Raw genomic sequence first — 15,566 nt, 5'->3', positions numbered from 1 at the left:
AGTCGTGCCTGGCTGGTCGTGCTACCAGTGGCAGGTAAGGACTCGCGGTATCACGTTGATGTCGTGTCTACCTGAACGTGATACCAGTGGCTGATTAGGGCTCGCGGTATCCGGCCACTGTTGAGTCGTGTCGTGTTACTAGTGGCGGTGAGGACGCACTGTAACTCAATCCTAGTCGTGTGTTGTCTTGCTGGTGTCCAAGTGGCGTACGTCTTAACTCACTTGAAATTCTATGATCTAGTTCTACTCACCTACTGGTCTGTTTGCTTGTTCACACAAAACTAACTTCCTTGTTTGATTCACTTTGCCCCTTTTATATTGTCCCTACGCATCGCTGCTGCCGTCCACTTCACTACACAGCATCATCGTGAAATAAAGGTGATGGATAATGTTGCTACAAATGGTGAGTTAAATATATATTGAGAAAATCACATTTTACGGAAATTTCATGAGCACTATGTTCCTCAACAAGGAAACAGCGGCAAATCTCTCAACGAGTTAGCTGTTGGTTAGGTTAGGTGGCAGCCCGATGTATCACGCTTACTTAGACTATTCTGTTCATTGTGATACCACATTGGTGAACTTCTCTCTTATCACTGAGTGCTGCCCAATTCCATGTTAAGCTCAATGACAAGGGACCTCCTTTTTACAGCCGAGTCCGAACGGCGCTCCACATTGCAGTGAAACCATTTAGAGAAGCTTTGAAACCCTCAGAAATGTCACCAGCATTACTGAGGTGGGATAATCCACCGCTGAAAAACTTTTTAGTGTTCGGTCGAAGCAGGAATCGAACCCACGACCTTGTGTATGCAAGGCGGACATGCTAACCCTTGCTCCACGATGGCTCCCGAGATAGCTGTTTGGCTGTCGGCAATGCAGGCATGTTCAATTGATTTTTTTTAATATGGGGGGAGAAATGTGTTGAACCTCTTCCATAAATCTCCATGAATATTCCTTTAGTAATTTATTATTATTAAAAAATAAAATAAAAACACAATGGGTGATTTTTTTAACTAAAAATGTGTTAACTTTATTTTATCGTTTGTTCTGTGTTTCTTTTATTTGATTTTGATTTACTTGTTCTTGCACACGAATGTCCGGAACCTCTTCCATAAATCCCCCATGAATATTCCTAGTAATGCTCCCATATAGTAAAAAAATAAAAACACAATGGGTGATTTTTTTTTAACTAAAAATGTGTTAACTTTATTTTATCGTTTGTTTTATTTTTCTTTTATTTGTTTTTGATTTGTTTAATGATTTAACAAAAAGAATTTTTCTTGTTGTCGTTTTTGTGTATGGAGGAGAAAAAAAAAAAACCAAATGATATTCGAAAAAATAAAAAAAATAAAAACTTAACAGAAAAATACTTTAATAAATAGTATACTTAAAACTAATGCGCGACAGTCAGCAGATGACCGATTTGTTTGTTTTTGATTTTTGTTTATTGATTTTTTTTATTGTTATGTGTATTGTGTTTGCTTAACTCTACTAAAAATGTTGGTTAAAACTACAATTTTCAGTCAATTCAACAACGAGAGTGTTGACCTTTATGTGTTTTTCTTTTTGTTTTTTAACAAAAGACAACGAGAAAACAGTTTGCATTTGTAAAAAAATAAAAGAAAACAAAATTGTCGTTCCTAAAAAACTAGGTTGTGGGGAGGGGGGAGTAAAAAACATCGAGAGGGGGAAAGTTTGCTTTTTTAGAGAATAAAAAAATCTTAGGAAATAGGGGGGAGGAAAAAAAACACTCGGTACACAAAAAAACACTCATTCAACTCAATCATACTCATACATCATACAACAAATACTCATGAAATCAAAAATACTCATTGTACTCATCATTTACACACTCACGCACTCATGCATTTATACTCACATTCACTCACTTACAGCTATGGTAATAAAAATATTCACTCATCACACAGCAACTATTTACATAGAATGAATACAGACTACTCGTATAGCTATTGCTGTAACTACGGCTACTATTATTTCTATTGCTAAAAATAGTACTTGTCGTCGTATTATATACACGCAAACAATCACAATAGTAAGAATAATAGTTATAGGATAGGTAATATTTCGACCACGACGATGATGACGTCGATAACGATGTTTGTCGCGGCCTATCGACAGGTGTTTGCGACGAGTCCAAGGACTCCTCTTCCTCCTTTATCTCGGGCAGCTGCTCTCATTGATAGCTCCAGTGTCGCAGATCCTTGCGTACCCTCCACAACATCAGCTCTAGGCAGGCCCGGGAATCTTCGAAACTACTGTGACCCATATCACTGCATTGGATATCTCGCTTCAGGAAGGACTTGGTTAAATTCTTAAGAGATCTGCGATAGGGATAACCCGTGGAGTGACTGAATATCAGTGAAGTATCGACAATGGTCTTGTGTACCATTCGCAAGACTCGCAAATCATTGTCAAGTCCATGGCCAATAAGTATGGTATCGGCATCGATTAGTTTCAACAGATCCTGTTGAACTTGGGCAAATGTTTTGATGGAGTTATTCGAGTTGGGGGAGAGATCTTTTTCGGTAATACCCGAAAAGCGGGTATTATAATCGACAATGTCCGCCTGGGGTTGTACGAAATGTTCATAGACTAGTGAACCATCGTAACCCACCACCGAGACCTTGGTGACTTCGAGGCCTAGACCCGTATAGGACATCTCACAATCTATGGCATAGATTTTCGGGCTTTTGTGCTTGTGTTTATCGCTACGGGGTTTTGTGTGCACAAAATCATTGTAGGGACCATTAATGCCTACCACGGCACCATTCCATACATGCATGGGATGTTGGCTGCAGCCTTCGCTGGACTCTTCACCCTGGCAGCAGGAATAGATGTTAACATAACATTTACCGTTATAGACATTATTCGCCTTGCCCCAGTGGTAGGTACAGCTTTCGAATGTGAGATATTTGCCCTCGCTGTCCACCTCAAACATTTTGGAGCAACGGACACATTGCTTCTCCACGGAGGTATCATATTCGGAGAAGATTTGATAGACCCCATCGGGTGTGTAGAATGCCATGACTGGTTCATAGCCCAACTCCTCCTCGCCCATTTCGCTGGAATCGGAATCGGTAAAACGTGGACTGGAATCACCCGAACCATGGCCCGAGTCGATAGCTGTTGTGGAATTCGACCACTGTTGTGTAGTTGAATTTAGACCATCATAGGCATTAATCACGCCACTGGTCTTTTTACGGCCATAGAAATGGCGATGATGTCTCTGATTATCCTTGGTGATGGCCTCTTCAGCCAAATGTTTGGGCAAACACTTATAGATCTCTATACAGCCCTCATGATGTACCGACTCCACGGGGAAACCATAGACCCTCAACTGATTGGGCTCTATCACATAACGGCTCATTTCATGAAACAGTTCTGCTTCGGATAAATTCAATTTGGTGAATTGCCTAAGCGGTGGCAATAAGGCCTGGGCCGCTTTCTTTAAATGGTCGGCATTACGTTTGCTGGCCGTAGGCGAAGCAGTTGGTGATGAATTCACCGAATGGGCCGGTGAACTTGAAGCTGATGATGACAATGAAGAGGAGTTAATGGACGATGTCGATGAGGCCGATGACAATGAACTGCAGACCGATGAGTTCGATGGAGATGTGGTCAAGGCATTAATGCCTCCTCCAGGACATTTGTTGTTGTTGTTGTTGCTATTGGAGAGTTTACTATTATTCAAGACCGCTTTTAAGGCAGCGGCTTTTGTGCATTGCTTGCGTAGATTTATAGCTGCTGATGAAGTTTGATGTTTGCCCCCACCACCAACACTACTACCTAAATGGGGGGATCCATTCGGGCCATGAGGTTTATGATTTTCCTTGTAGTCCTCATCGATGTCCATAGGTTGCAGACCATCAGATGATGAGGCACTATTACCATTGCCATGATTATGGTTGCCAGCATTTTGTTTTCGCTTCTGTTGACGCTTCTGACGTGATTTCGATGATTTCTTGTTTGTTTTATTCTGGACAATGTATGTGGTGATTAGATCCTCATTGCTAGAGCTAGAGTTAAGGTCATCACTGCCAGTCGCTTCACTTGATGTGCTGTTACGATGGCCTGGATTATGACGAGATGCGATCATAGAGTCTACAAAGAAAATAAAAAGATGGATTATGGATTAAAGAAGGACAACAAAATAAAGCAATAAATTAATATATAAAATTAAGTAAGAAATGAAATAATTCGTTTTTATTTTATTTACACTCATACAAAAAAAAAAAACAAAAAAAAAAAAACAGATTACTTAGGATCCAAAGATTTTACCTTTCCTATACGATTTTTTGAATTGATTCTGAGTCAAAAGCGCAGCATCTTAAAAATAAAGGTAGTTTTTTTTTAATTCAATTCAATTCAATTCAATTCAATTCAATTTAATTTAATTTAATTTAATTTAATTTAATTTAATTTAATTTAATTTAATTTTAATTTTAATTTTAATTTTAATTTTAATTTTAATTTTAATTTTAATTTTACTTTTACTTTTACTTTTACTTTTAATTTTAATTTTAATTTTAATTTTAATTTTAATTTTAATTTTAATTTTAATTTTAATTTTAATTTTAATTTTAATTTTAATTTTAATTTTAATTTTAATTTTAATTTTAATTTTAATTTTAATTTTAATTTTAATTTTAATTTTAATTTTAATTTTAATTTTAATTTTAATTTTAATTTTAATTTTAATTTTAATTTTAATTTTAATTTTAATTTTAATTTTAATTTTAATTTTAATTTTAATTTTAATTTTAATTTTAATTTTAATTTTAATTTTTATTTTAATTTTAATTTTAATTTTAATTTTAATTTTAATTTTAATTTTAATTTTAATTTTAATTTTAATTTTAATTTTAATTTTAATTTTAATTTTAATTTTAATTTTAATTTTAATTTTAATTTTAATTTTAATTTTAATTTTAATTTTAATTTTAATTTTAATTTTAATTTTAATTTTAATTTTAATTTTAATTTTAATTTTAATTTTAATTTTAATTTTAATTTTAATTTTAATTTTAATTTTAATTTTAATTTTAATTTTAATTTTAATTTTAATTTTAATTTTAATTTTAATTTTAATTTTAATTTTAATTTTAATTTTAATTTTAATTTTAATTTTAATTTTAATTTTAATTTTAATTTTAATTTTAATTTTAATTTTAATTTTAATTTTAATTTTAATTTTAATTTTAATTTTAATTTTAATTTTAATTTTAATTTTAATTTTAATTTTAATTTTAATTTTAATTTTAATTTTAATTTTAATTTTAATTTTAATTTTAATTTTAATTTTAATTTTAATTTTAATTTTAATTTTAATTTTAATTTTAATTTTAATTTTAATTTTAATTTTAATTTTAATTTTAATTTTAATTTTAATTTTAATTTTAATTTTAATTTTAATTTTAATTTTAATTTTAATTTTAATTTTAATTTTAATTTTAATTTTAATTTTAATTTTAATTTTAATTTTAATTTCAATTTTAATTTTAATTTTAATTTTAATTTTAATTTTAATTTTAATTTTAATTTAATTTTAATTTTAAATTTTAATTTTAATATTAATTTTAATATTAATATTAATATTAATTTTAATATTAATATTAATTTTAATTTAATTTTAAATCTTAATTAAATTTTAAATTTAAACTTAAATTTTAATTTTAATTTAATTTGAATTTATCGTGGAATGCCCCCAATATATCTTAATTCAACTTTTGCCTAGTATCAGGAATATAGTAATGTCACTATACCATATTGATTCCTATTTAAAATTCCTTGCACAACATTTTTTGTCGTTTTGTCTTCATTTCATAGATGAGGTGGTGGTGGTCATACATTTTGTGTTTTTGTGTTATTTCGACAAAATCGAATGAACGAGATCCAAAAAAGTCCAATACTTTGTGTATACAAATTTTTGATTATTTCTTGAGTTGTCGCTCTGAATTGTTAATAAAATGTACACGTTTTCCATTCCATACAAAGTGGCACAAGAGTCAAATACCACCATACGCGATCAGACCAGAGTCATCGATTGAAGTAAAAAAAAAGCTTTTTTTGGTAGTTGGTTGAGGTTGGTATTCGGAGTGGTTTTTTTTTCACAAAAATAAAAAAGAAATATTGTACATGGTGCGTGTGTTTACACTGTCAAAAATATTAACCTAATATAAAAGATTATAATACTTAAATTTTACTACACGCAATTTACTCAATATTAAATGCAAATATATTTACAAAAATGTAATTTTAATTAAAAGAAAGCTCACAATCTTAGATTTCATATTTTTATTAAATCTGGGAAAAAAATTCCTTGAAATTTGTGTTAAAGTCGTACGTCTTTGAAGTAGGAAAAACTTTTCTTTAAGTAATTTATTTAAAAAAAATATTTTTTATTTAAAGAAATAATTTTGAAATTAATTTATTTGTTGTATTTTTTGGTTAATTAAAACAAATTCTTAAAATATAGACTAGTTTTTTTTTAATTGAAATTTCTTTATTTGAAAGAAATGTCTACTTAATACTATATAAATTTTGTGTCCTAGAATTTTGATTGTATTATCTTTCATGTTAAAATTAATATTTTTCCAAGATACTTTCGTTGGAGTTTGTGGCTCTAACGTTGCAAATATACGCATATTTTACTCACGGTTGGGATAAATAATAATTGTATTGTTATCAATTAGTTTGGAGAATATTAAATTTTAATTTAAATTTAATTGATAAATATTTTTAGTTTGTTTCTTAATTTTACACCATGAAAGTTTAAATTGTAAATTCCTGAACCTCAACACATTTTGTAATTTGCAATAATAAATGAAAATGATTTAATATTATAAATTCAATTAAATTACAAAAATTAAATATGCCCATTTGTATGCAATATTTGATAATAACTTATGTCACCGTAGATCAGATTAAAGTTGATTAATAACATCAAAACTTTATATGAAATTGACTAAAATTTTCCAAAAGCAATATAGAGGAGCTAGCGAATAGATTTCATTTTTTTTGTACTCTATCAAAGATCTATTACTCTTTGATGAATAAAAAACAAAAAAAATATAGCGAATAATTAAAAATTTAAGCACGTGTTTAGTATGCCCATTTGTCATAAAGTTAAATACATTAAACATTTTTTTTATATATCGTTGTTTGATGTTTGTATAATTTTTATTTGTTGTTTACTATAACAGAAGCTATACAAACAGACATTAGCAAAAAAAAACTCAACAAAAAGGGTGGTTAATTTTTGAAACAAAACTGGAAACCGAAAAAAGGAAGATAAATGTATACACATATTAATAAGCGATTTAGGTATATTGCTGCTATTTTTTCACTAATGCCAATTTTCCGTTTCTCGTTTATTTAAAAATTTACAATAAGGAAATTAAATGGAATGGAAGCAAAGAAAAAAACCTGTTGATACTTAATCTGGCTCGTGTATACAGACAATGTAGAAATAATTAATCACAATCAATAGTTTCAATTCTAGCATATATCAATCATTTTAGGATTTATATTGTTTAGGTCTGTTTAGAAGATGTTCGAAAATTTTAATATTTCAATTACATACCTAAATTAAATTAAATTAAATTAAATTAAATTAAATTAAATTAAATTAAATTAAATTAAATTAAATTAAATTAAATTAAATTAAATTAAATTAAATTAAATTAAATTAAATTAAATTAAATTAAATTAAATTAAATTAAATTAAATTAAATTAAATTAAATTAAATTAAATTAAATTAAATTAAATTAAATTAAATTAAATTAAATTAAATTAAATTAAATTAAATTAAATTAAATTAAATTAAATTAAATTAAATTAAATTAAATTAAATTAAATTAAATTAAATTAAATTAAATTAAATTAAATTAAATTAAATTAAATTAAATTAAATTAAATTAAATTAAATTAAATTAAATTAAATTAAATTAAATTAAATTAAATTAAATTAAATTAAATTAAATTAAATTAAATTAAATTAAATTAAATTAAATTAAATTAAATTAAATTAAATTAAATTAAATTAAATTAAATTATGATATGATATGATATGATATGATATGATATGATATGATATGATATGATATGATATGATATGATATGATATGATATGATATGATATGATATGATATGATATGATATGATATGATATGATATGATATGATATGATATGATATGATATGATATGATATGATATGATATGATATGATATGATATGATATGATATGATATGATATGATATGATATGATATGATATGATATGATATGATATGATATGATATGATATGATATGATATGATATGATATGATATGATATGATATGATATGATATGATATGATATGATATGATATGATATGATATGATATGATATGATATGATATGATATGATATGATATGATATGATATGATATGATATGATATGATATGATATGATATGATATGATATGATATGATATGATATGATATGATATGATATGATATGATATGATATGATATGATATGATATGATATGATATGATATGATATGATATGATATGATATGATATGATATGATATGATATGATATGATATGATATGATATGATATGATATGATATGATATGATATATGATATATGATATATATATATTATATATGATATATGATATATGATATATGATATATGATATATGATATATGATATATGATATATGATATATGATATATGATATATGATATATGATATATGATATATGATATATGATATATGATATATGATATATGATATATGATATATGATATATGATATATGATATATGATATATGATATATTATATATTATATATGATATATGATATATTATATATTATATATGATATATGATATATGGTATATGATCTATGATCTATGATGTATGATATATGATATATCATATATCATATATCATATATGATATATGATATATGATATATGATATATTATATATTATATATTATATATGATATATGATATATGGTATATGATCTATGATGTATGATGTATGATATATGATATATGATATATGATATATGATATATGTTATATGATATATGATATATGATATATGATATATGATATATGATATATGATATATGATATATGATATATGATATATGATATATGATATATGATATATGATATATGATATATGATATATGATATATGATATATGATATATGATATATGATATATGATATATGATATATGATATATGATATATGATATATGATATATGATATATGATATATGATATATGATATATGATATATGATATATGATATATGATATATGATATATGATATATGATATATGATATATGATATATGATATATGATATATGATATATGATATATGATATATGATATATGATATATGATATATGATATATGATATATGATATATGATATATGATATGATATGATATGATATGATATGATATGATATGATATGATATGATATGATATGATATGATATGATATGAAACGAAATGAAATGAAATAAAATGAAACGAAATGAAACGAAATGAAACGAAATGAAATGGAATGGAATGAAATCAAATTATTATTTTACTTTTTACCTCATAAATATTTTTATCCCACGTTCTATACCACTTCCTTTAGTGAATTTATTATGGCCTATATAAACACATTCACCCCGCAAAAAAAAATGTTAACTGCATTGTAGAGTTAATGACTTCTCTTACACCCTCTTACTCTTACACTGTCATTAACCTGTAAATCAATGTCATAGCTCTGTGAGTATCTGCTATTATTACTTTTATATATGCCATGTATTTGTTTTTTTTTTCTCATATTGGCTAATTTTAGACAGCAACATTTAGAGTGTATTAATCTATTTTTAAACAATTCGATTAATAAACTCTGTAAATATTTTTTAAATGCGAATTTTGATCTATACAAAAATATTTTAATAGGGAATACGAGTTTTTGTTTGTTTTTAATAAATTAATATATGCAATGCAGAAATTAAACATTATTACTTTTTTTAATTCTTATTTTCAAATCAAATGTTTATTCCAAAATTAAATAATAATTCAAGCCTTTAAAACTGTCTTCATTGAAAGTTAATTATTTTTATAGTTAATTTTAATTGTAAAACAGAGGAATATATTAGAAGAACATCTGTTATATTTTTTTCTAACTCAATCACGAAATTAATTGCTTCATTCCCGAAAGTGATATCATCAATCAGAGAATTAAAAAATATATACTTGATTAACAATGTAATTGATTTCCTCGAAACATTCAATATATTTGTGATTGATTCAATTAAAAGCAAAATGGATTTAGATTGCAAAATTCTATTAATATTTTAAATTATTTAGTTGCAATTATTTAGTTATTTAGTTGCACTTCCATTGTCATAAAGTTAAATACATTATTTTTTTATATTTCGATGTTAGATGTTTGCATAATTTGTTGTTTAAGATAACAGAAGAAGACATTTTTAACATCCTTTTTCAATTAGTTTTTTTTCAATTAAAATTTTTTTTGATTGATTCAATTAAAAATTTAATTCGATGATTTCCCTGGACTTGAATTAATAAATTCTTATTTATCAGGAGTACAAAAAAAAAAACAACAAAATTTTCAAATCTTATACAATTCTAATCACTCGAATCTTCCCATAACCTGATACATGATTTTTCACTTAGCATACTATTGAATTAGAGCCTAGATAATGTAAGCATACGAATATAAGTACATTTTTATTTTACTATTTCCCACGTATTAATAGATTATCAATACCATCTGCCCAAAATCATTTTGGTTTGTCAAACCTTTTTAATAAAATCCAATCTTATCATAATATTATATACAAATGAATTGAATTTTTTATATATGCTAATTGAAAATGACGATTTCATTCACACTATCTGTCAAATCGAATGGATTAGATAGGGCCATATTTTGAAGTTATCTTACCAAAAGTCGGGTTCAATGTGATTTGTTCTATAAAAATGCTAATAAAATCACTGGTCTAGTCTAGCCATCAATAAATCCCAGAGAGATATAATTTACAAGGTTAATGCTAATGACTGATTATTAGATGGCCACTCCAGTGGTTGGTAAGCATAGGGCTCTTAACTAATGCCCTAACTCTTATCATATAGAAAAATTAATAAAAAAAACTGGATGGTGTGAAAACGTTGATTTTAGGGAATAAAGTTTGTGCGGAATATATTTGCGGTTTAGAAGTAGGGATTGTAATCAGAAACATAAATCGAATTTTCGAAGTTTTCAAATGTGGAAAGTCAACTTTTTAAAATTTGGATTAATTAAAACAAAAGTATTTATTTTTTGCAGCAGATAAATCGCATAATTTTACACATTCACATTCATTACATATCTGTGCATAAATATCCTATTTAGTTTGAAAATAAATTACAGTTTTTTTAATAATAATTAATTAATATCTTAAAAAATACGGTCTATAAAAAATACTCAGAAACGAAATTTTAGACAACTGAATTTTCCTTTAAATGTAAAATAGTTTCTTTAACCCTTTCACTACCGATGTCCACCCAGGAGGACATTCGAAAATGACACCAAACTCTATTTCCCCACTTAGTTTCGATTTATGTATCGCTGTTATTCTAAAGTAAAAGTTTTAATCTAAATAAGCTATAAATATTTTCCATATTGGTGAGCACTAAAATGAATTTTTTATAAATTTCTTTAACAATAAACGAAAAAATACGAAATTTTGAGTGCATTTTTCTACTGTATGTCTCTAGTAAATGGACATTGATACAAAAACTATAGCTGATATTTTTTCGAGCTCTTTTTTGTATTTTTTCTTACACTTCTAAAGATTTTATAGCTCTTTATTGCATCAGGCCATTTGGTTACATTTCAAGAATTAAATTTTCAGAAAAAAAACTCAAATAGATCTTGAAGTAATTGAGGTAGGTCCTCAAAATTAAAATTTTTGTGCTACTTAGGTTAGGTTAGGTGGCAACCCGATGTATCAGGCTCACTTAGACTATTCAGTCCATTGTGATACCACATTGGTGAACTTCTCTCTTATCACTGAGTGCTGCCCGATTTCATGTTAAGCTCAATGACAAGGGACCTCCTTTTTATAGCTGAGTCCGAACGGCGTTCCAACGGCGCAGTGAAACCACTTAGAGAAGTTTTGAAACCCTCAGAAATGTCACCAGCATTTCTGAGGTGAGCTGAAAAACTTTTTGGTGTTCGGTCGAAGCAGGAATCGAACCCACGACCTTGTGTATGCAAGGCGGGCATTTTAACCATTGCACCACGGTGGCTCCCTGTTAGTACAAGTAAAACCAGAACAAAAATTAAAGTTTTTAACATTAGGTTTATTCCGGTAGTGAAAGGGTTAAGATGAAATATATCCGAATTGACGACAAACGATCACGGTTGCCACAGTTGGTAGAATTCTCCCAAAAATGGTCGAATTTTCTATAGAAATAAAATATTCTATCAAAACAAAATTTTCTATAGAAATAAAATTGTAATAAGATTTCTATAGAAATAAAATTAAAAAAAAAAAATCTATAAAAATAAAATTTTAAAAAATTTTCTATAGAAATAAAATTAAAAAAAAAATCTATAAAAATAAAATTTTAAAAAATTTTCTATAGAAATAAAATTTTAACAAAATTTTTCTATAAAAATAAAATTTTGATAAAAATTTCTATAAAAATAAAATTTTGACAAAATTTTCTATAGAAATAAAATTTTGACAAAATACCCAGCAAAAAAGCATCGCCAAAAAAGTAATGAAAATGTTCTTTTTGGATCCGGAAGTGATGCAAAATTGACGCAGAAGCGATGAATTTAACATGGGCTTGTCATAGGACGGAAATCCTCTATTTCAACAGCCGCTGCACTGAATTTGCATCACATCTTTAGGTGTGATCCGAATTCAATGTTTTGGATGTAAATTAAAAAATTCTGTGATATTTTGTCAAATAAATAATTTTTATAATTTTTTATAGTTTTTAATGGATTCTAACGCTTGTCGGAAACGTTTCACCTCAAATATTTTCAAAAATTCACAATTTTTTCAGATTGGATTTAGCATTTTTTTCGACAAGATTTAAATGATTTGTACCATTTTATGTTTTTAAACTATTTGAAACAAAAAAAAAAATAATTAAAACAACCCATTAAAAGTATGAAAAAACCAAGTTATAAAAAATGAATTAAAAGACCTTCCTGGGTAGTTAAAATGAAGAACATCATTGGAAGTGCATTTTCTGGAAGTACTTTTAAAGTTGTGCCCTTGGAAGAACTTCCAATTTTTATACCCTCCACCATAGGATGGGGGTATATTAACTTTGTCATTCCGTTTGTAACACATCGAAATATTGCTCTAAGACCCCATAAAGTATATATATATATTCTGGGTCGTGGTGAAATTCTGAGTCGATCTAAGCATGTCCGTCCGTCTGTCCGGCTGTCCGTCCGTCTGTGGAAATCACGCTAACTTCCGAACGAAACAAGCTATCGACTTGAAACTTGGCACAAGTAGTTGTTATTGATGTAGGTCGGATGGTATTGAAAATCGGCCATATCGGACCACGTTTACGTATAGTCCCCATATAAACCGATCCCCAAATTTGGCTTGGGGAGCCTCCCGGAGCAGCAAAATTCATCCGATCCGGTTGAAATTTGGTACCTGATGTTAGTATACGGCCTCTAACAACCATGCAAAAATTGGTCCATATCGGTCCATAATTATATATAGCTCCCATATAAACCGATCCCCAGATTTGACCTCCGGAGCCTCTTGGAGGAGCAAAATTCATCCGATCCGGTTGAAATTTAGTACGTGGTCTTAGTATACGGTCTCTAACAACCATGCAAAAAATTGGTCCATGTCGGTCCATAATTATATATAGCCCCCATATAAACCGATCCCCAGATTTGACCTCCGGAGCCTCTTGGAGGGGAAAAATTCATCCGATCCGATTGAAATGTGGTACCTGATGTTAGTATACGGTCTCTAACAACCATGCAAAAATTGGTCCATATCGGTCCATAATTATATATAGCCCCCATATAAACCGATCCCCAGATTTGACCTCCGGAGCCACTTGGAGGGGCAAAATTCATCCGATCCTGTTGAAATTTGGTACCTGAGGTTAGTATACGGCCTCTAACAACCATGCAAAAATTGGTCCATATCGGTTCATAATTATATATAGCTCCCATATAAACCGATCCCCAGATTTGAACTCCGGAGCCTCTTGGAGGAGCAAAATTCATCCGATCCAATTGAAATTTAGTACGTGGTGTTTGTATATAGTCTCTAACAACCATGCAAAAATTGGTCCATATCGGTTCATAATTATATATAGCTCCCATATAAACCGATCCCCAGATTTGACCTCAGGACCCTCTTGGAGGAGCGAAATTCATCCGATCCAGTTGAAATTTGGTACATGGTGTTAGTATATGGTATCTAACAACCATGCAAAAATTGGTCAATATCGGTCCATAATTATATATAGCAAAAGTCATCCGATGCGGTTGAAATTTGGTACATTTTGTCAATATATGACTTATTACACAAAAATTGGTCCATATCGCCAAAAATAATCTACCAAAACTTTATTTCCATAGAAAATTTTGTCAAATTTTATTACTATAGGAAGTTGTGTCAAAATTTCATTTCTATAGAAAGTTTTGTCAAACGTTTATATCTATAGAAATGTTTGTTAAAATTTTATTTCCATAGAAAGTTTTGTCAAAATTTTATTTTTATAGAAAATTTTGTAAAAAATTTATTTCTGTAGAAAATTTTGTCAACATTTTATTTCTATACAAAATTTTGTCAACATTTTAGTTCCATAGAAAATTTTGTCAACATTTTATTTCTATAGAAAATTTTGTCAAGTTTTTATTTCTATAGAAAATTTTGTCAAAATTTTATTTCTATAGACAATTTTGTCAAGTTTTCATTTCTATAGAAAATGGGCTAACTTACAATTTAGAAGACAGTGTTAAAAAGTTTTACGATACCTTGCCATCGGCAAGTGTTATCGCAACCCAAGTAATTCGATTGTGGATGACAGCCTTTAGTAGAAGTTCCTACGCAATCCATGGTGGAGGGTACATAAGATTCGGCCTGGCCGAACTTACGGCCGTATATACTTGTTTTTTTTTTTGTGGGTATTCTATGGAAATAAAATGTTGACAAAATTTTCTATAGAAATAAAATTTTAACAAAAATTTTGTATAAAAATAAAATTTTGACAAAATTTTCTATAGAAATATAATGTTGACAAAATTTTCTATATAAATAAAATTTTGACAATATATTCTATAGAAATAAAATTTTGACAAAATATTCTGTGGAAATGAAATTTTGACAAAATTTTCTATATAAATAAAATGTTGGCAAAATTTTCTATATAAATAAAATGTTGACAAAATTTTCTATAGAAATAAAATTTTGACAAAATATTCTATAGAAATAAAATTTTGACCAAAGTTTCTATAAAAATTAAATA

The 15,566-nt window shown here is 27.4% G+C and overlaps 1 protein-coding gene across 4 annotated transcripts in view; it reads right to left on the bottom strand.

Moving 5' to 3' along the window:
- Positions 1-1,178: 1,178 nt before the first annotated feature.
- prage (RNA exonuclease prage) overlaps positions 1,179-15,566 on the bottom strand; it is a 236,648-nt gene continuing 222,260 nt past the window's right edge. For all 4 annotated transcript variants that reach the window (XM_075298515.1, XM_075298514.1, XM_075298513.1 and 1 more), the window contains one exon: positions 1,179-4,122. In XM_075298515.1, the coding sequence (XP_075154630.1) occupies positions 2,195-4,122 (1,928 nt within the window). In that variant the 3' untranslated portion in view covers positions 1,179-2,194. The remainder of the gene's footprint in view (positions 4,123-15,566) is intronic.

This window comes from Haematobia irritans, chromosome 3 (assembly GCF_050003625.1).
Source record: "Haematobia irritans isolate KBUSLIRL chromosome 3, ASM5000362v1, whole genome shotgun sequence".
Taxonomy (NCBI): domain Eukaryota; kingdom Metazoa; phylum Arthropoda; class Insecta; order Diptera; family Muscidae; genus Haematobia; species Haematobia irritans.
The sequence above is the reverse complement of the archived record's forward strand: the minus strand, read 5'-3'. Positions and strand labels throughout refer to the sequence as shown.